Raw genomic sequence first — 19,627 nt, 5'->3', positions numbered from 1 at the left:
GACTCAAGTTGGGCGGGCCGCGCTTCTGGCGGCCTCGGCTCCGCCAGGGGGCGCGCGCGGCTGGAGCCTGGTCTCCGCGCGCGCCTGGCCCCTCTCTATGGTGGCTCGGGCGCGGCGGGAGCGGAGGCGCGCTCTCGCGAGGGGGCGGGGCCGCGCGAGGGGCGGGAGTGGCCCGGCTGGGCGGCTGGGGATGGGTGGATGGGTTGGGGGGGGGCCAACTTCCTGGGGCCGCCCGTGAGGATGTCGCGGCCACCCCCCGGTGCCCCTCAGCCCCGGAGACGCTGCCGCGGCGGAGCCCGGAGACCCCCCGCCTGAGGCATCCGCGGCCCGGATCCGGCCCCTCCCCTCCCAGGTGCGGGCTGGGCAGGCGGCCGCGGCAGGTGAGGCGGCGGCGGCGGGGCGCTGGGAGCCGTAGAGCACCTGGCCCGGGGTGGGTCCTGGCGGAGGCCGGGGTGGGGGGCGCTGCTCGGCCTCGGGTCTCGCCGTGGTCTGGGGGCGCCTCCTCTGCGGGACGCGGCCTGGGACTCCCCTTGCTTACTGGGATGGGGAAGCCGGTGTCTCGCTGAAAGTCTCCGCATTCAGGCTAGCCCGCACCTGTCCCATGAAAAGTCCTCTCAAAGAACGCTTTTTACCTGTGGGGACAGTAAGAGGAGACGTGTATTCTCAAATGTCTCCAGACGCCCTACAGACCGGCAGGTTCAGTGGCTTGTGGGGGAAAGATGCCGCTTCCGGCAGAGGAAACGGAGTCAGGTACGCGGCGGCCTGCGTCCCTGCTTCCTAGTGGAGGAGCCCTGCGGGCTTCTTGGAAGAAGGCGGCGGCTGGAGTTCAGAGGCTTGATGGAGAAGTTTGGGAACGTGGTTCTCCCCCGCCGTCCACTGTTCCCTCTTTTGGGAGTTGTCCTCTGTTAATTTGCGGTGATGTGTGTGAGGTCGCCAATGGCTAAGACGGAGAGGGAGGTGCGGCCTCTCTCCAGCTGGCCGCCCAGGAGACATTTGACGAGGCATGGGGAATTATGGCTGGACCAGGGGAGCCAGAGCCTTGCAGGCATCTGTCTGCCCAGAGCTTGATTTCAGGCTGGCAGAAGATATAAACAACGGCATATTTTCTGCTTTTGGTTGGCCTGTCGTTGGTTCTGGGGGGAAAAGCTGCTTGTGTGATTAAGAGTGTACCATGCTCCTCCCAGTCTGCCCTAGGGAAGAATTATTGTCAGCTTGGAAATAGAGTTTTACCCAGAACTGTCACTTTGCACTCTGGCTAAAGGCCACAGTGACGTGATGAACAAACATCCCCAGGTGCTTGTGGCCTTCTTAGAAAGCAGTGAGTCCCTTTTACAGGTGGTTTGGAGGGCAGAGAAGACTTCCTGTCACCCCTGTTGCTACAACTGTTTGGGAGCCTTGTGGGTTTCCCAGTGACCGTTCAAGTTACTGAAATGTGGCCAAGGCTGTCCATTTATTCAACCATTTTCTAAGGAATGGGAGTAGGCAGGGGACATGGTGCTGGGCTGAGTCCGTATACAGAGTTCTAGGGTTGGGAGCTGGCAGTGATACTTCCTTTTTATTCAGGGGATTTCAGGTCTGACAACTTCTTGATCCTTTGTTCCTGATTGCATTCTCTTTCACATTCAAGGAAATAGAGGATGGCAAGCATTTCTGAAACTTGATGGCATATTTCCGAATAATTCGGGACCTCAGTGTACAATTCAGATGTGTTATTTTCTAAAGTTTGAAAATTATATATAATAGTTGCAGATTGATGTGGCAGGGCTAGCTAATAACTTGATTGTGCTTGAAGAAAATTTCCATGTAATCTAAGACGCACACACACTTTAATGTCTGTATCTAATTACCAGGATCAGTCCACTAAAAACTGTTGTATTGAACAGGTAGGCAGCTGTTATCCTGACTGTTTACATTGGGATCAGGGTTGTAAACCTCTGAATTGACTTAATTTAACCAACTGCTAAAATAACACGCACAAAAAGAGAGAGCTGTTCTCGGAAAGGTTAGAAGTTAATTTGTTTTCAAACTTTCTCATGGCCAAGCCAGTTGACATAATTCTGCTTAGCACCATCTGATAGGAATGCCTCTTTAAGGGCTCTTAAAATAGCAGTGGAAAAGGCATTTTCAGTTACCAGCATTTAAAAAGACAAAACAAACAGCAGCAATAACAAAAAAGGGCCCAATTTCTTTCCTAATTACATATTCATTGTGAGGTTTTAAAACAGCCACACCCATCTATAAGTGTTGTGCCTAGGACTTGCTGAAAACACCTACATAAACCTAAGGAGTGTTAGGGGGACTAATTCCACCTTCATTTTTTATTCTTATAATAGAATCTTTAATACTGCTGTTGTTTTAATGGTAGATCAGAGACTTTTATAGCAAACTTGTACTGGCTGTAGTGTTTATGTTTTGGGAGAAAAGATTTAACCTCTGCACCTTGGAATCTCATAACCCCTGCAGTACAGAGGTAAGTTATAATTTAGGGTTCAATGAGAATACATAGTTTAAATTGCTGTTGGTGAAGTCTCAAGGGACGAACTGCTTCATCATTATTGTTTGGTAATGGTTACTGGTTATTATTTTTGTTTGGTTACTGGTTATTGGTAGTGGTTGCTTGTGTTTATGTAAGAAAGATTTTGACAGTTGTAAGGGCAATTTTTTTTATATCCAAATACATAAACTCCCATTCCTTCGGTAGGGGAATGGCGTGGTCACTTTCTTATTTTGTGACTTTATATTTTTCACGGAGTTTTAAAATCCTAAAACCAGTTGTGCTCTTAATAGGATATCCTATTATGTCTCACATGAAAGGCATCCCAAATAGGTAGGAATCATTGGCCTTATGTGTTGCAAGACCTCAGCTCTCCCAGTTTCCAGGATTTATCAGTTGCCATGGTCAGGACAGTGGTTTTATCTAATCCTATAATGCCATCCTTAGTTTAAACCCATTATCCTCCTTTCTCTTCATTAAGACTCATGAAGTTTCTCTGCTTTCTCTTGTTCAGGTTGAATATTCCACATTTTTGATGCATTTGGGCCTGTTAATGTTCTGAATTGGAGCTGAGTTTAAGAGAATCCTCTGTGTTTTTTCCTTTTTCAGAGCAAGCATAAAATCTGCATTTCCTCTGGGGGTAAAACCAGCTCTTTGAATCTGATAGAAAAATAGAAGCTGGTTTTTCCAGCTGTCTACCAATACGAAATCTTCCTAACCTTTTCTTACTTTCTGGTTTTGCCAGTACAGTGACTAGTGACTAGTTGTGAATGAGGAACTGGAGGCATTGGGAGATGCTGAAGGCTCCTGAATCATCAAAAGAAGGTCACATTGTCTTCAATGCAGCTTTAGCCTTTTTAGCGTTTTATTGCAAAGAGTTTCCAAAAGCCAGCCACTCCTTGAAAGATTCAGTACCTAGCAGTTTGCAACTGAGTCACAGAGGGGTTCTTTAAAAATACAGATTTCCCAACCCCACCTCCTGGAGATTTTGATTGAGTGGATAAATGATGACTCAGAATCTACATTTTAAAAACCACTCTGGCATCTGTTTCCAAAAAAGCTCCCCAAGTGATTCTGATGTGCAGCCAGTTTTGGGAGCCACTGTTGCATTGCTTTGAAATTCTTTATAAATTGCTAGTCCCTTTAAAAGCATCATTATGTTATCCAGGATGTTTGATTTGCTAGAATAGCCCATTTCCGAGTCATGACAGATAACAGAGCTTCTATAACTTTTATGTAAATTACTTTACAGAGAGGCCCCCTCTGCTGTATTATCTATCAGGAGTCATGAGGGAGGGTTGGTAAAAGTAGCGTCCTTTATTTCCTGAGTGGGCGAATGGATGATAATGTGGAAACAGCTGGAAGTCTGAATAGGTAGTCGAATCTAGTTATGCTCAGTGTTGGTAGGAGAGATTCCTGGGAATTCTCTGTAGGTAGGCTTTAAAAATGAAGCCAACTTGCCAGATGTTCCGTTTCTACATAGCTGAAGCGCTAATTGAAAATAATGGATGCTTAATAGTCAATAAAATTTAGTCACAGGTCCTTTGCTGAGCTCATGGAAGAAACGAAAATTGCTGAAGTACATAACCATCAGAGTTAAAACAGAATCGGGGCATTAAATTTGTCAGTTGGGGAATTAAACTTGGGGAAAGCCTAACAATTTAGGAAATGGACAAACCTGGTTTTGAATCCCCTCTCTTCCACCTCCTGGTGGTGCTGCTTTAGACACGTTACTTAACCTCTGTGAGCTTCATTTTCTTCATCTGCAGGATGAAAATAGTGCTTGGTGGGATCGTTATGTGCATTAAAAGAGAGAAAATATGTTCTTTGTACATTGTAGGCAACTAAATGAATGTTCTTTTCTCCCACTTTCCTATAGGATTTTTATTCCGTAGGCTAGAGATGTCTTTGTAAATCCGGCCTCCTCTATATCTCTTTCCAGGAATATCTACTCAGCTCTTTTAGAAATGTATGAAAGAATGAAGATTAAAGTAAAGAACTAGAGAATATGGGTAAGAAGAATGAGTCATAGGACACTTAAAAATTTTTTTTGTTTAGAATGAGTGGAGTGTAGGCATATATCCCGAGTTACTGTCTACAGGGATAAATTAATACAGATGCTGCCTCATGTATCCGAGTGCTAGCCCGGGAGCTCAGATCAGGCTAGGAAGCTTTGAGGGTGGCCCCGTTATGTAGCACCTGACGTCCATTTCCTTCCCATCTTCCTTTCTCCCTTTTGTTCTCTTTTGTTTCTCTTTCCCTCTCTCCTCCTCCTTTCACACTGCCTTTCCTTTCGACTTGCCCATCATGCCACAAAAATCACAGGCCAGGCCCCTGGAACTCGAGGCTAAAAGAGGTTGCTGGTTGCTAACACCTGTCTCCCAGCTAAATGAATAGGCTCTTTTGTGGGCAGGATGTTAAAAAAGCTGATTAGTACAATACTGGCTTAAAGGACCTATTAATGATACAGCATATGTAAATCACGGAGTGATTTAAAGCCATTTTAGAGATTTGTTTCTTATAGTACATATTTATTTTTTAAGTTGAATTATGATGTTGGTTGAATTTTTACATCTAAACCATGAATCTGTTTATTGCCCAAACAGACTAATTTCTGTCATACTGATTGGGAATCATTTGTATGTTAAAGAAGTTTCTACCCTTAAGGGCTTTTGTATTGTTCGGCAAATGTCTAACTAGTGTGTAATACAATTAAAGTTTTGTTCACTGCACTGCTGACATAATTAGTTTAATTTCTGCTCTTTATATGTTTCTGTTGGCAGCTGGGAAATTAAAATACTAGATGTTGCATAAAACTGCTTTTTTTTGAGGGGTGATTTTACTGTCAGTTGAATGGACTTAGGCCCCAGGGTACATTTTTTAAAATGACTTATTCAACTTTCCTGTAATAGTCTCTCTCTCTCTCTCTCCCCCTGTCGAATTAATGCATTAAGAACCATAATTGGCTGTTGAAGCATTCAGAAGAGACAGTGTTTGGCCTTTACCCCATGGTTATATTTTTTTCTCCATCTCTTTTGAGGAAATGTATGTAATTTTTGGAAACTGCTAAGTATATTACAGTTACATGAGCACATGAACTTTTGCAAAGACTAGAGAATGAAATGGCTTTCTCTGATAAGCTGTATTATTTAATTCCCTCCCCAAATCGCTGCTCTGTTCTTTTTAGATCATAGCGTTTGCAGACGAGATGTGAAAGTGGAAAGGCCGTCATGCTTGGCAAATCCTCTTGACAATTTTTCTATGATACATTCCACAGAAATGGCTCTAGTTTTCAGGGACAGAAGTTGCTCTCAAGAAGACTCTATGTTTAATTACTCTAATCCGCACTTAATTTCCTACAGGATTCTTGGAGAGATTCTCAGCAGGCTGCTGATTTCATGGAGTTCTGACCTACACAGGTTTTATCTCTATTAAGGCTGCTAACCTTTTTTTCCTAAAATGGAAAGTGACCTTGGTCTGGTAATTTCTCCATTGTCCTCTCCTATAAAAAGATACAGCAAAACCTTCTTGCTCTCTCAGCAGCCTTTTTTTAGCAGCTACCCCCCATGTGCTGAATTTGAACTTTTAAAAAATTTTGTTGAGCTAGTATTAATTTGACTTGTAAAGCTGCCCGTCTCCAATGCTACAGGTTAAGCTCATGTCTCCTAGTTTAACATTCACATGCCTTTTCTAGAATTGCATATAAAGATATGGTTTCATTATCTCTGGGTTGTGTAGTGGTCACATCTCCCCGGGACAGCCTTTTGTTTCGACCAGGCCTGGTCTAAGACTAACAGAAGCCCCCCGCCATTTGCAAGCCTTAGAGCCAGGGTGATTTGCTGAAATGTCTTAACTGTCTTCATCCTGTTGAAAGAAATGCTGCCTAGTCATCCTGAAATTTACAGGAAGTTAGGCCAACTGGAGGCTCTGCTGGCCTCTGTCTGAGTGGTTGAATGTAATTCGTTAGTAATCAACGCCATTGTTTATTTGCAACTGCTGGATTATGTTAAAAGACTTTAAAAAAAAAAGCTTTTCTTAAGTAAATGAAGTGTCCTCCTCTCCTACCCCGTCCTCTTCTTGTTTTACTCTTCATTTGCTTTGGAAAATCTTTCTAGTCTTAGTCCTGATCACACGTGTACATACTTAGTGGCACGTGAATCAATATATTTTATGCTAAAATATATACGAAAGCATGTTGTCCCTCCAGCAATTCCTATGAATCTTCCATGTTTTTTTGCTTTCATAATGATTAAGATGTCTGCTTTAGAAATAACCAAGCCTCGTCCTCTGTTGACTTCCAACATTTTCCTAGGTCTTGAGTCAGTGGGTCCACAGCCAATTAATCAAGTGGGTCTTGACCATGCTAAATTATTATTTTACATGGTGTGGAAGAAGATTTACCAGATCATAAGCCTTTATTTGAAAATGCTGGACAAAAGGAACGTTCTAATTTGGGGAAAGAGGGCGGAATGTTTTCTAGGGCTTTAGCAGGAGTGGGTCAGCTGAAGTTCAGTTAGTTTGAGGAATCCTTAGTCAAGGGTGGTTCTCGGAAGAGGGAGGAATTGTTTTTGCAGATTAGCAGCCATTGTTTGGGCAATGGATTTTATGGGAGTGAAGAGGAACAGTTAGGGGCTAAAATTTTGTGTAGGGAGTGTGGGGTGGGAGGGAAGAACTGCAGGAGCTAGGATTTACCCAGTCCACAGGGGAAAATTCTTAGTCCTTCAGGTTCTCTCAGGTTTGTCTGCTTCTATTTCTACCTTTCGGGCGTGACTAGATTCAGGTACCATTCTTGGTCATTTTATCATATACTGATGAGGAGTTAGTTAATCATTCTGTGTCGGAGTTGAAGTTTACCTTAACCAATGTTCGCTACAGAGCAGGTGGGGAGGGAGGGCCGCGGCAGAATATTTCCAGAGAGGTTGACAAAGGGCACTCCACCTTCCCTACTACCCTCACCATATGGTTGGACCCAGCACTCGAGGTGACTCTGAGTCATCACCCCCACGCCCATTGATCTAGCTCAGTGTTTCCCAACTCTCTGGACTGTTGACACAGTTGCAGACCAGCAGCTTGATGAATAGTGACAGGGAACCAACCGATTAATGGGGGGCATAAAAATGATAGAAATTCTGCAGCTTTACTTCCAGATGATCTTCGTTGAATTCCTAAATTTTATTTATTTGATACAGTTTTTTATAGAGCACATCAACATGACTCTTGTTGTTGTTCTACCAAAACTAATATTAAAAGTGAAAATATGTTGACAATTTTATCTAATTCGGTTTTTTCTGAGATACAGGCTATCCACACCTGCACTGTTATTTGTGGAAATGCTCACACATAGCAACCTGAAATCTTTCCCTTTGTCTCTTCTTTTTAGAAGCAACACATGTGTAAAGTAAGCCACTAGTTTTGTTTGGGAGGGATTGATGCAAAATTCAAGAGTTCTAAATATCATGTCAAGAAAGCAGTTTTTGATGCCACAGCATGTAAATGTTTACATATATTTTAATATACATCTGATCTTCCCAACGAAACGTCTTTTTTTGTGTGTGAGGAAGCTTGGCCATGAGCTAACATCCGTTGCCAATCTTCCTCTTTCTGCTGAGGAAGAGTGGCCCTGAGCTAACACCTGTGCCCATCTTCCTCTATTTTGTATATGGGATGCCTCCACAGCATGGCTTGATGAGCAGTGTGTTGGTCCACACCTGGGATCTGAACCTGCAAATCCCGGGCCGCTGAAGCGGATGGCGTGAACTTAACCACTACGCCACTGGGCCAGCCCCCCAAGACATCATTTTTTAAAATGAGGAAAAGTTGAAATTTGTTGTTACATATTACAAATATTATAAAAGCATATTAAAACATGCTTTCCGTAAGTTTTAATATACTGATTTAAAAATATTTTTTACCTAAAATAATTTCTTTGTTAGGGATTACACACAAATTGTGACCTTTTTTATATTCCTAAAGGCATTAGTAAGATTATATATTACTGCCCCTGATCTCAGATTTTAGTGAGCATCAGAATCTCCTCGGTGCTTGTAAAAAATGCAGATTCCTGGTTCCTCGCCCAGACCTACAGGATCAGTGTTTGCGAATGAAGCTGGGAATTCTAACGTAGTTTATCTGCAGACCACACTTGGAGAAAGTATTGCTGTGAAAAGGAACCACACATTTAGAAAATAATAATAAGGCTGAGAAACGCTGATGTTAGTGGGCTACCTTTATTCCGCAGAGGAGGCACAGAGAAGTAAAGGGATTCAGACGCACCCAGGGTCTCCTACAAGTTTGTTGGCTCTTGCAGACCAGCAGTGAGGTCTTTTGACTCCTAGTTCAGTGCTCTTTGCATTAGATTACACCATGGTGTATCTCCTTATTGGTTTTTCTCATTGCCTGCAAATCAGAAGCTAGCTAAAGGATAGTGAGGGCAAGGGTGCTTTGATTCCTTCAGAACAATAAATGACTGAATTGGCACTTAATAGTGTGAAAGTTAGTGCTTCTCAAACTATCTGTAATGAAGGACCAGCTTTGTAAAGTTTTTTCCCTGCCAACTAATGTTTTTATAAAAAGTACAAGAAAAATAAATTACCAGAAAGAGTATGCACTTGGATGAACAGCAGTGTGTACTTACTATGATCTTTTGTGTTTATATTGATGTGGAGCTCTATGGAGGGTGTGCGACTGCACACTTAGAAACTTGACATCAGAGGTCATTGATCATTTTTTTCTTATGCTGCCTGTAACTGAAGCAACCAACTGAGAACTCCCATTGCTGCCTAGAAAAGAAGTTTCATTATTTGATGATTTGCTGGATCAGAACCACAATTTTCATGCTTGGGGATTAGGTGAGGATCACTTACCTTTAATGTATTTAAGAATAAATTGCTAGGACTTGCATTTGGTGCCTGTATCAGGAGAGAGATTTACCTCGTGACTGAACGCTAGAAAGGAGTTTCTAACTTCTTGGCCTGTAACTTTACTCACAGTTAATAAAGATGCTTAAAGATGGGAGACAGAAAATCAAATTTGGGGGTGTGTGGTTTCTTTGAGGCACTTCCATGTGTGTTTGCTTTTTAGAAGCCTTTTATAGGTAGTCTAGGAACAAATATTATTAGTTTGTGTGGCTATAATGTCAAAATGAGTGTTGATTTGGAGCAGAGGAAAAAAAATCTCTCCCTGCATGCTTTGTGTTCTGGTGTAATTGCTTAGTTGGATGAAATGTCAAACTTGATAGATTATTGGAGCACTGTTATTTTGGTGGTTAAACAATAATGAAACTGTTTGGATGTTTGCAAGGAACACTGCTCCCTGTGTCTGGACTTTGCACTGGAGAAAGTTTCAATTGTTCAGAAGGGATACTAGTTAGAAAATGCAGCTTCTGTGGCTCCTAGCACAGCTGTCTAAATTACTAGCTGTATTGGGGCCTTTGGACAAGCATTGTTTAACGCTTGGGAAACAATTTATGTTTCTGATTCCAAAATGTCTATGCTTGTTCCCTGAATGGTTGGGAAACCTAGCAATGGAGAAAGGTATGGCTTGTTTCTAGGTTATTCAAGTCAAGCCTTTTTTTTTTTTTTTTTAATAATTTTTATTTATTTATTTTTCCCCCAGAGCCCCAGTATATAGTTGTATGTCATAGCTGCACATCCTTCTAGTTGCTGTATGTGGGACACGGCCTCAGCATGGCCAGAGAAGCGGTGCGTCAGTGCGCGCCCAGGATCCGAACCCGGGTCGCCAGCAGTGGAGCGTACACACTTAACCACTAAGCCACGGGGCCAGCCCCAAGCCTTTTTTTTTTTTAAATAATTTTATTTATTTATTTTTCCCCCAAAGCCCCAGTAGATAGTTGTATGTCATAGCTGCACATCCTTCTAGTTGCTGTATGTGAGACGCGGCCTCAGCATGGCCGGAGAAGTGGTGCCTCGATGCACACCCGGGATACCCCGGCCGCCAGTAGCAGAGTGCGCGCACTTAACCGCTAAGCCACGGGGCCGGCCCAAGCCTTTTTTCTTTAAGCATCTCTAGAATAAACTCCATCTTTTTAACTGGGGCAGGGTAGGGGTGGGGGCTGTTATGAGACTTGACTCCCTGAGCCTTTCTTTCTGAGTTAGTGACTATTCAGTAGGATAGCAAGTTGTCAGGCTGTGTATCAGCCTGCAGGGGACTTTGGTAATTATCACCTTGATAGGAGAGAAGGCCGGGGCACGTGAGTGAGGGTACAGAGGTGTTTGCAAGTCTCTCTGCCTGCTATCTGAAGTCTTGAATTTTCACTTTGAACATTTCATTTGGTGAAGGATGTTATAAAACTGTCTTTACAAAACCAGGCCCTTTCCTATTGAAATCATATGTTGCCCCCGAGAGCTTGGGAAGAGAGAGCCAGCAGGGTTATTTTGTTCATTCCATTGTGTAAGATGACACTTTTTTCTGAATGAAATTGTATGCGTTCTTTGGTGGGAGTTAGGGGAAGGCTTCTTGTCTAAAAGTATGAGAGAATTTTGTGTAAGACTGATCAAAAGACTTACATTGCTTTTGCTATGTGATACTTCTCTTCGTGCCACATTTTACCTGTATAAAAATTACCAATAGTTATTGTGTGTTTACCATGTGCCAGGGACATTACTCCATGAACTCATTTCATCCTCCCAACAATCCTATGAGGTGTAGGTACCGTTATCTGTGTTCCAAGCGGCACAGAGAAGTTAAGCAGTGGGCCTAAGGCCACACAGGGTTTGAACCCAAGTAGTCTGGCTGTGAAGGCAGAGCTCTCAACCCCTATCCTATAGCTGCCTCACATTCCATCAGCTCATCTCTTAGGATGATTATTCAGAGTAGGTCTTTAGAAATAGGTTCCATTTCATGTAATGTGGGCTTGTAATTATCCTTTTACACATGGGCCTCCTTGTCTGGAACATGATTTAAAAATATTAGCAATACTTGTTACATGTTTTACTAGTTTTAGTTCTCTTAGTACTGAAGGATTGTTTTATAGTTTATTCCTAATTCTAAAATGATAATTTGTATAAACAGCTAAAGCATTGAGTCAGAGGAGAATTTATTGGTGGTTTTTCATTTTTCAATTTTTTGGGGGATGTCTTCCTGTTTGTCAATAGGCCTTCCCAATAAATTGACTTCTATATAAGATATATAGATGGTGCTCCTCGGGGCCTCATGTTGTGAGCGATAGTGGAATAAATGGTGGTAGACCACTTTCAGTAAGAAGCCCTGATCAGTATAGAAAGTAAACCTTTGTTATCTGGACTTGAGACATGTTTCGGTACTACTTTCGGTACATGTGAGGTCCTATGAGGACTGGCTTGGAGAATCACAGGGAGCATCATTTTAATTTTTCCTACCAACCTCTCCCCCACATTTTGGAGGCTGCTGCTGAGACTTATGTAAGAGAGCCAGTTGCAGTAGGAAGCTTGTCACATGTGAGGGGCCCTTCCCTGTAACCACATCTTTCACAATTTGTCTAATTGCTGCAGTTTTCTGATGCTTTTGATTTCAGGCAGGACACTTTGGCTGAACGCTGAGCTGAAATCACAGTGAGAGTTCTTTCTGCCTGAGTTACTTCTGCTGCCTTCTGGCTCATTGCTCACGGCTCTGGGGGAGCTCACATAAAAATACCTGGTGGGATACAGCACAGGTATTGCCTGAAATGTGTTTCAGGTGGTTGGGCGAGCAACTGATCCATGCTTCAAGAATCTTTTTTTCCTCAGCATAGTAGAGACTGCAAAATAATATGCAATGTGCTTTGCTTTACAAACTTTTCACCTTCCTTTCTAATTCTAAGTTCCCCATAGAGGTTGGACAGTTGAATGAATAATTGCACTTGATCGTCTCACACATCGTCTTCCCCCTATCATCCCTGTTACTTGGCAGCCAGTAATTTTCCCTCTATCTCTATAATTTTGTCACTTCTGAAATGTTGTGGAATGGAATCATAGCATTATGTGACCTTCTGAGATTGGCATTTTTCGCTTAGCGTGATGCCCTCCATCCAAGTTGTTGTGTTTAACAGTGCTTCATTTCTTTTTCTTGCTAAGTAGTATTCCATGGTATGAATGTACCACAGTTTTTTAACCATTTACTTATTGAAGGGCATTTTGGTTCTTTCCAGTTTTTGGCAATTACAGATAAAGCCATTATGAACGTTTGTGTACAGGTGTTTATGTGGACACAAGTTTTAATTTTTCTGGGTTAAGTGCCCAGGAATGAGTCTTAATGATAAGTGTATGGTTAGTTGTTTAAAGAAACTGTCAAACTATTTTCCAGAGTGACTGTACAATTTTACAGTCCCACCAGCAGTGTATGAGATCCAGTTTCTCTGCATCCTTGCCAGCATTTGGTATTGTCACCATTTTTTATTTTAGCTTTTCTAATAGGTAGCATATTTGTTTTTTAAGTTCATCAGATTACTTAGTAAAACCGATTTGACTGACAAAGAGCAAAGATTTTTGAATTGTGTGTTGTTAGCTGTCTGTGTTGCTCTACCTCCATAATGTTCAGTGGTCTGCTAACTTGCTATTTAATCCCCCTGCCATAGTTTCCTTGAGAGAGGAAAGACTAACCAAGACTAACCTTGGGGGAAGCAAGAACTGTGAACACGAGACTAACTCGCTCCGTTTACCCAGCAGTACCTAGTGCAGCACTGTTTCTAGCACAGTACTGCCAGCGATGGTGAACAAATGAATGGTGCCATCCCCAAACTATGAATTTCTGGTTAATTTTTTATAAGTTTGCCTCAGTGAGTATAGCCTTAAATATGCTGAAAATTTGGCTCAGAATGGCTCTAACAACTTGTTCAAATTGTTCTGTTTCATTTTATTTATCAAGTGATCTTAGGTACTTTATTTCTGGTAATATTAATTAGTGTACACTGCTAATTTTAAAATACTAAAATAGCACAAAAGTATATATGTAAAGCAGAAGGTGAACCCCCATCCCTACCAGAAGTAGCTACTGTTAAATGGTTCTAGACTTTTTAACTGTATACGTTTTGTATCTTTCTCTATGTATATATGTATGTATGTGTTCTGTGTGTGTGTGTATGTTTATTCACCACCTGCTGTTCTGTAGTGCTTTTTTTTTTCCCAGTGGATAATGTATTGTGGGCATTTTTCCTTGTGATTTTTTTTTTCCCCCCTAGCACTTAATACCTGGGCAGAGCTTTGTGTTCCTTTCTCTAACCTTTTTTTGTTTTCTTATAAAAGGGATGAGAGAGATACCTTTTTTTTTTTTTGTGAGGGAGATCAGCCCTGACCTAACATCCGTGCTAATCCTTCTCTTTTTGCTGAGGAAGACTGGCTCTGAGCTAACATCCATTGCCAATCCTCCTTTCTTCCCCAAAGCCCCCCAGTAGATAGTTGCATGTCATAGTTGCACATCCTTCTAGTTGCTGTATGTGGGACGCGGCCTCAGCATGGCTGGAGAAGCGGTGCTTCGGTGCACGTCCGGGATCCGAACCCAGGCCGCCAGTAGCGGAGTGCGCGCACTTTACTGCTAAGCCACCGGGCCGGCCCAAGAGAGAGATACCTTTGAAACACATAAACAAAATATATTTTATTCCTTGTTACATGGGTTTGGGTTGAAATAAGATTGTAGCTTTATTTGCAAGTAAATCAGTAGAATTCTGGATGTTAGGATCCATCTATCCACTTAGTAATGCCAGTCTGATTTTATGATGTGATCTCTTGCAGAACCTTGAGGGAAGCAAGAACTGGGAGCACAGTAATCTTTAGCAAATGTACAGTCCTTGGGGTATTTGTCTACTCATCAGGTGCTTAGTCAGATGGAGTGTTTTCTTAAGTGCTACTGAAATGCATAGTTCAGTCTTTATTTTGAAATCTCTTCTTCTGTATTCTCTCCCTCTTCCATTACTTTGATTACCTCGATGGGACATTCAAGCTGTGCGGTCTCATCCTTTTATTTTCTTAGCCTACAAAAGCCTGTTTGAAGATTAACTATAGGTGAACAGGTAATCTTATCTACTTGGCTAGAAATCACCCATCAAGATGAAACACGTCAACAAAGGCCTCCTAGACTTGGGGACCTGAACGAAGGTAACTTAATCTTGTGGCATTCTTTAGAGGAAACTAGGGTGAAAATTTAGGGAGTTCAACTTATTGGAGGCAGGGCATGAGTATGAGGAGGGGATGGGGGTGGGAGAGGGGGAGGAGTGTGTGTGTATTTGAGGAGGAGAAGAATCCAGAGGTATACAATAAAGAAGAATTATGAATTCAGGAAATCTTCAAAGTCGAATTACAGAATCTTTGCTTTGAGAGGGTAGTTATTGGGGAATAGGGCAGGAGGTTACCAGTCACTTCATTGTGAAGCTAGTGGAGTTGTTTAGGTGATGGAGTTTGACAGGGGCCTTTTCCTGCCCTTCTTCTGTATTAGCAACTCAAGAAAAAAGGAAGAAATAGCTTTGTGTAGAAAATTACACCTATCATATGGTTCCAAGATTTCTGTTGCCAGGTTTCTAAAGTAAGCTGCTCAAGATAGCAGTTTGGTCACGTCGCTGACTTCCTTTCTCCCAGTCTTGTCAGGTCCTCAGACTGTGTCTTGTAGCTTTGGATTCTTCTTTTTCCTGCAGGCTTGCTACTTGGTCAATTCCTGACATTTAGGAACCTGGTATTTCATTGTGCCTGAGGTAGGCACTTCTATACCCAAGATATTGGATACCTCTCTGAACTATGAAGTGTTATACCACAGTGGATAATAAAGGGCCCACAGTCACATTATGGAACAGATTCTCATAACTGCGCCAGCGAGGACAGACTCAGTTCAGGTGCCCTCCTGCAGCTCGGGGGATGTTTTGCTGCAAAGTGCTGTGAAGCGGGTTGAACCTCACGCAGTGCCAGTTCCTATATCTGAAAATGAAAGTGGTTCGTTAAAGATTAAGGGGATTGACTGGTCCTTCTGGCCCCAAGATGGAATGATCCCCGCCATGGCGACAGCCTTTGTCTCCCAGGAGAGGCCATTTTATACAGCAGGTCTGTGCTTCCAAATGCTACAATCAGTCTGCGTTGGCTGATGCTCTGGTGATAAGTTGGCATTCGGGTACTCTCAAGACATATGAGCTATATAGCATCCCGTGGTTTGAATTTCTGGGCACAACTGCCTTATCAGGAAGTCAAAGCTGCTACTTTCAGCCCGTTTCTTTGGGGAGGTTTTCTCCTTTGTTTTATTTGACTATTCTGTTGAGTCAAGTGAACTTTAATTTTCACAGCCATAAAAATTCCATTAAGCCCGTTGTACTGCATCCCAGGTGTGAAAATGTCTCAGTATAACACGACTGTGGGTGACAGCTAAAATCCTTAAGCGTAGTTAGGATAATTGTCTCTGGAGGCTTGAAGAAAATAATGGTCCAATCGACAAAATAAATGCAATTCACTTGTTATTTTCTTGGTGGTTCTTGTGGGTGAGGGGACTAATGTGTTTTGTTTTGTTTTGTTTTGTTTTGTTTTTGTGAGGAAGATCAGCCCTGAGCTAATATCCGTGCTAATCCTCCTCTTTCTGCGGAGGAAGATTGGCTCTGAGCTAACATCTATTGCCAATCCTCCTCCTTTTTTCTTCCCCAAAGCCCCAGAAGATAGTTGTATGTCATAGTTGCACATCCTTCTAGTTGCTGTGTGTGGGACATGGCCTCAGTATGGCCGGAGAAGCCGTGTGTTGGTGCGCACCCGGGATCCGAACCCGGGCCGCCAGTAGCGGAGCGTGTGCACTTAACCGCTAAGCCACGGGGCCAGCCCGGTACTAATGTTTGAGACCTGCTCAGTGAGGCTAGTGTTCGGTTCGGTGGTCTTTGAATAGAAACTTTTCATTTTACTGGGAACAGTGCTTAGGAAACATAGCTGTGACCTGTCCGTCAAAACATGATCCAGGGCCTGTCTGCATCAGAATCACTTGGGAGAGGGGGATGCTTATTAAAAATTCCGAATCAGGGCCTCCCTGCACTTCTGCTAATTCAGTGTCTGGAACTGGGATGAGAAATGATCATTTTCAGTAAACACCCTGTTGATTCTTAAGTACCCCTAGAGTTGATTCTCAAGTATCCTAAAATTTACTTCATTTTTCATGTTTAATTTCTGTGATTTATTAGATGATAGATATTTGCTTGACATTCATATTGTCTTTTTTGAAGAGGAGGTACTCTGGCTTAAAAAAAAATGTTGTAAGATCCCAGAACACCTAAGATTAGAATTTGGCGCTGTCCCTAATTCTTAACAAAGTGAGACTGCCGCTGGTTCCTGGAAGTTTGGGTCTATCAATTCACTGTCTTCTCAATCAGAAAAAGGATGTGGACATAAGTAAGATAAATTGTTAAGAAGAAGAAATGTGCAGTATCGTTTAGGATGTTGGGAATGAGAAAGTAGTGAAAGGGAGGTCTTGAGAGGAAAGAATGAGCAGGGGAAAAGGTTAAAGTAGTTCATAAATGGTAAACAGTTTTAAACTTTAACTGAATTTTAAATTACCAAGTGATATTTGAATATATGCTTCTTGTTAAAAAAATTTCGAATACTGATAAAGCTAAAGATACCTCCTTGATCTGCTCCCATTGCAGTCCCCCCAACATGTGTATCCTTCCATACCTTTCTGTACGGATTTGGTAATCTCCTCTGGATTTGGAAGACTACAAGAATCCTGTGAAGTGAATATCTTTGTTTCTCTTTTGACACCTGCTTACTGTTTATTTATTTAGTTAGTTTTAAATGTTTATTTATTTATTTTTTTCCCCCAAAGCCCCAGTAGATAGTTGCATGTCATAACTGCACATCCTTCTAGTTGCTGTATGTGGGACTCGGCCTCAGCATGGCCGGAGAAGCGGTGCGTCAGTGTGCGCCCAGGATCCGAACCCGGGCCGCCAGCAGCGGAGCGTGCGCACTTAACCGCCAAGCCATGGGGCCGGCCCTGCTTACTGTTTATAATGTTAAGATCTATTGCAGAAAGAAAAAAACCAAATGTGGGCTATAAATGGCATTACATATTTTTGTTCAAAAAGTAAAATGGGGGTATGGGTGTGTGCAAATTTCATACACACACACACATTAAATATCTGTTGTGACCACCCATAAAAAGTAAACCTGTATAGCTTTGGGTTGTGAATTACTTGTCTGAGTTTTAAGATAATGCATTGAAAGAACGGAAGCACAAAGCCACAGTTATTTTTCTTATTTCTCATATATTCTCATAGTTTTCATATAACCTCATTAAACCTCAAGTGCCTAAAGCCATTAGTTCCAATTTAGCATCTTTTTAAAGCTCTAAATTTGTATTACTCAGCCTTTCTGGTCTAAAAGAAGGAACTAGGATGGAGTATGGTTATATTTTGGGGAAACTGATTGGAACTGTACAGAATCCCAAACAGGGAAATGATAATCTGCCATAGCTCTCCTCACCTGCTCAATGGTGCTTTTCTTAGCAGAGTTAGGAAGTTCTGATGCTTCTGGCCCTGAAGTTGCTCTTCATATAATTTACATTTACTTCCTGGGCAGAGTACCGTCTGGATTTTCTCTTCCTTATTTTAAGTTTACTATTATAGAATGAGTCAGAAGCTTCTAACAATACTGTGTTTTTTCCAAAAGAGGTTCCATGTTAGTTTATACTGTATGTGCTTTGAGAGTTGCTTTATATTAGAACGTTTGTGACTTATCATCAACTACAGAAATATTTTTTAAAGTGTGGTCCATGAGATAATGGTTTTCAACTGCTGTAAAGATGCTTTTATCATTTGAAAAGGACTAATTAACATGTACTGTAGGAAAACTTCTTTAAACAGCCATTTTCTGAAAAGAAAAACACTGAAGGGGAGGAAATAAAAGAGGAAACGTTTTACGAAACTTGTAAAAGCTCAGTGTGGCTATCCTACTGGAATAATTTAATTAAGGGGAATTAAATGAATTGGATAAATAACCTTTTTTTTTAACTTAACCCCTTGAAAAGTAATAGAATTAAGTAGCATAGTTTCTTTTTTTTTTTTAATTTTATTTATTTATTTTTTTCCCCCGAATCCCCAGGAGATAGTTGTATGTCATAGTTGCACATCCTTCTAGTTGCTGTATGTGGGACGCGGCATCAGCATGGCCGGAGAAGCGGTGCATCGGTGCGCACCCGGGATCCGAACCCGGGCTGCCAGCAGCGGAGTGCGAGCACTTAACCGCTAAGCCATGGGGCCGGCCCTAAGTAGCATAGTTTCTTAAACCAAAATTCTGATGGTCTACACGTACATTTTAGTTAATCTAATATTTATTGAATGACAAGCCGAGTTGGCAGCTGTGTCCACAGTTCATGCCGTATGAGACCTACCTTGAAGGATGGACGAGGCTACGAGTGAGGACCTCGAATGCCCATGCTAAGGAATGGCTGATGACCATGGGAAATTGTGAGCAGAGAACAGAAGGATCTGATGTGAACTTTAGTTTCTTTCTTGTCAAATGAAAACACATAGAAAGCAAGGACTTAATCTTTTGTTTTTTTTTTGGTGTAGCACCAATGCCAATTCTAGCCTGTCAGGGCAAATTCAATAACAATTAATAGCTCTTGATGAGCCAGTCATTCTAGAATTGATTTTTTAATAAGCTGGCCAATAAATGAGAATTGACGTACATTTAGGGATTATTCTTTTAAAAGCAAGCGTTAATGTGATTTTCACAGACTCCTGTATTCCTTAAGCAGCTGGTAGGTATGATGGTGGATAATTTAGCTTTAGCATAGAGAATGTGGCAGCTGATTAAACAGAAAAGCCTCCGGTATGTCTGTCTTAATTAGAGAACTTGCGTTGTCTAAGGAAATGGAGAGGTCAGAGAAGGCCCAGTGGGAAAAAGAAGTGCAAGCCCGGTTAGAGCTGATAAAAGTTCACCCTCATGATTTGACCAGCTAGCGATGACTGGGCAAGTTCCCGAGGCCTCTGACCCAGATGCTCTAATTTGTAAATGCAAAGTGATTTCTTTATCAGCCTTTTGGGGAAATCTTCAGAGCTGTGAACCTGCTACCTTGAGTAATCTTGTCCTGAGCTCTAGGCTGTTCTCAGATGAAATTTCAGAAAGTGACCACTGGAGCTTTCCAGGTAAGGGCTCCAGAGGCCGCCGAGTGACCAGCAGTGGGGGAATGAGGTTTACCTGCCCCCAG

General features: G+C 42.1%; 1 protein-coding gene across 6 annotated transcripts in view; it reads left to right on the top strand.

Moving 5' to 3' along the window:
- The first annotated feature begins 246 nt into the window (after positions 1 to 246).
- RFFL (ring finger and FYVE like domain containing E3 ubiquitin protein ligase) overlaps positions 247 to 19,627 on the top strand; it is a 66,177-nt gene continuing 46,796 nt past the window's right edge. The window contains exon 1 of one of the 6 annotated variants that reach the window (XM_058560378.1): positions 247 to 352. Coding sequence is in view for 2 of the 6 variants with exons in the window: in XM_058560371.1 (XP_058416354.1) it covers positions 720 to 750 (31 nt within the window). In the remaining 4 variants the exon portion in view is untranslated. Of the gene's footprint in view, positions 381 to 564; positions 751 to 2,419; positions 2,471 to 2,491; positions 4,507 to 19,627 lie in introns of those variants that run through there. The other 5 variants (XM_058560374.1, XM_058560375.1, XM_058560371.1 and 2 more) reach the window with 5 other exon arrangements.

This window comes from Diceros bicornis, chromosome 18, assembly GCF_020826845.1.
Source record: "Diceros bicornis minor isolate mBicDic1 chromosome 18, mDicBic1.mat.cur, whole genome shotgun sequence".
Lineage (NCBI taxonomy): Eukaryota > Metazoa > Chordata > Mammalia > Perissodactyla > Rhinocerotidae > Diceros > Diceros bicornis.
This window is presented reverse-complemented; position numbering and strand designations above follow the sequence as displayed.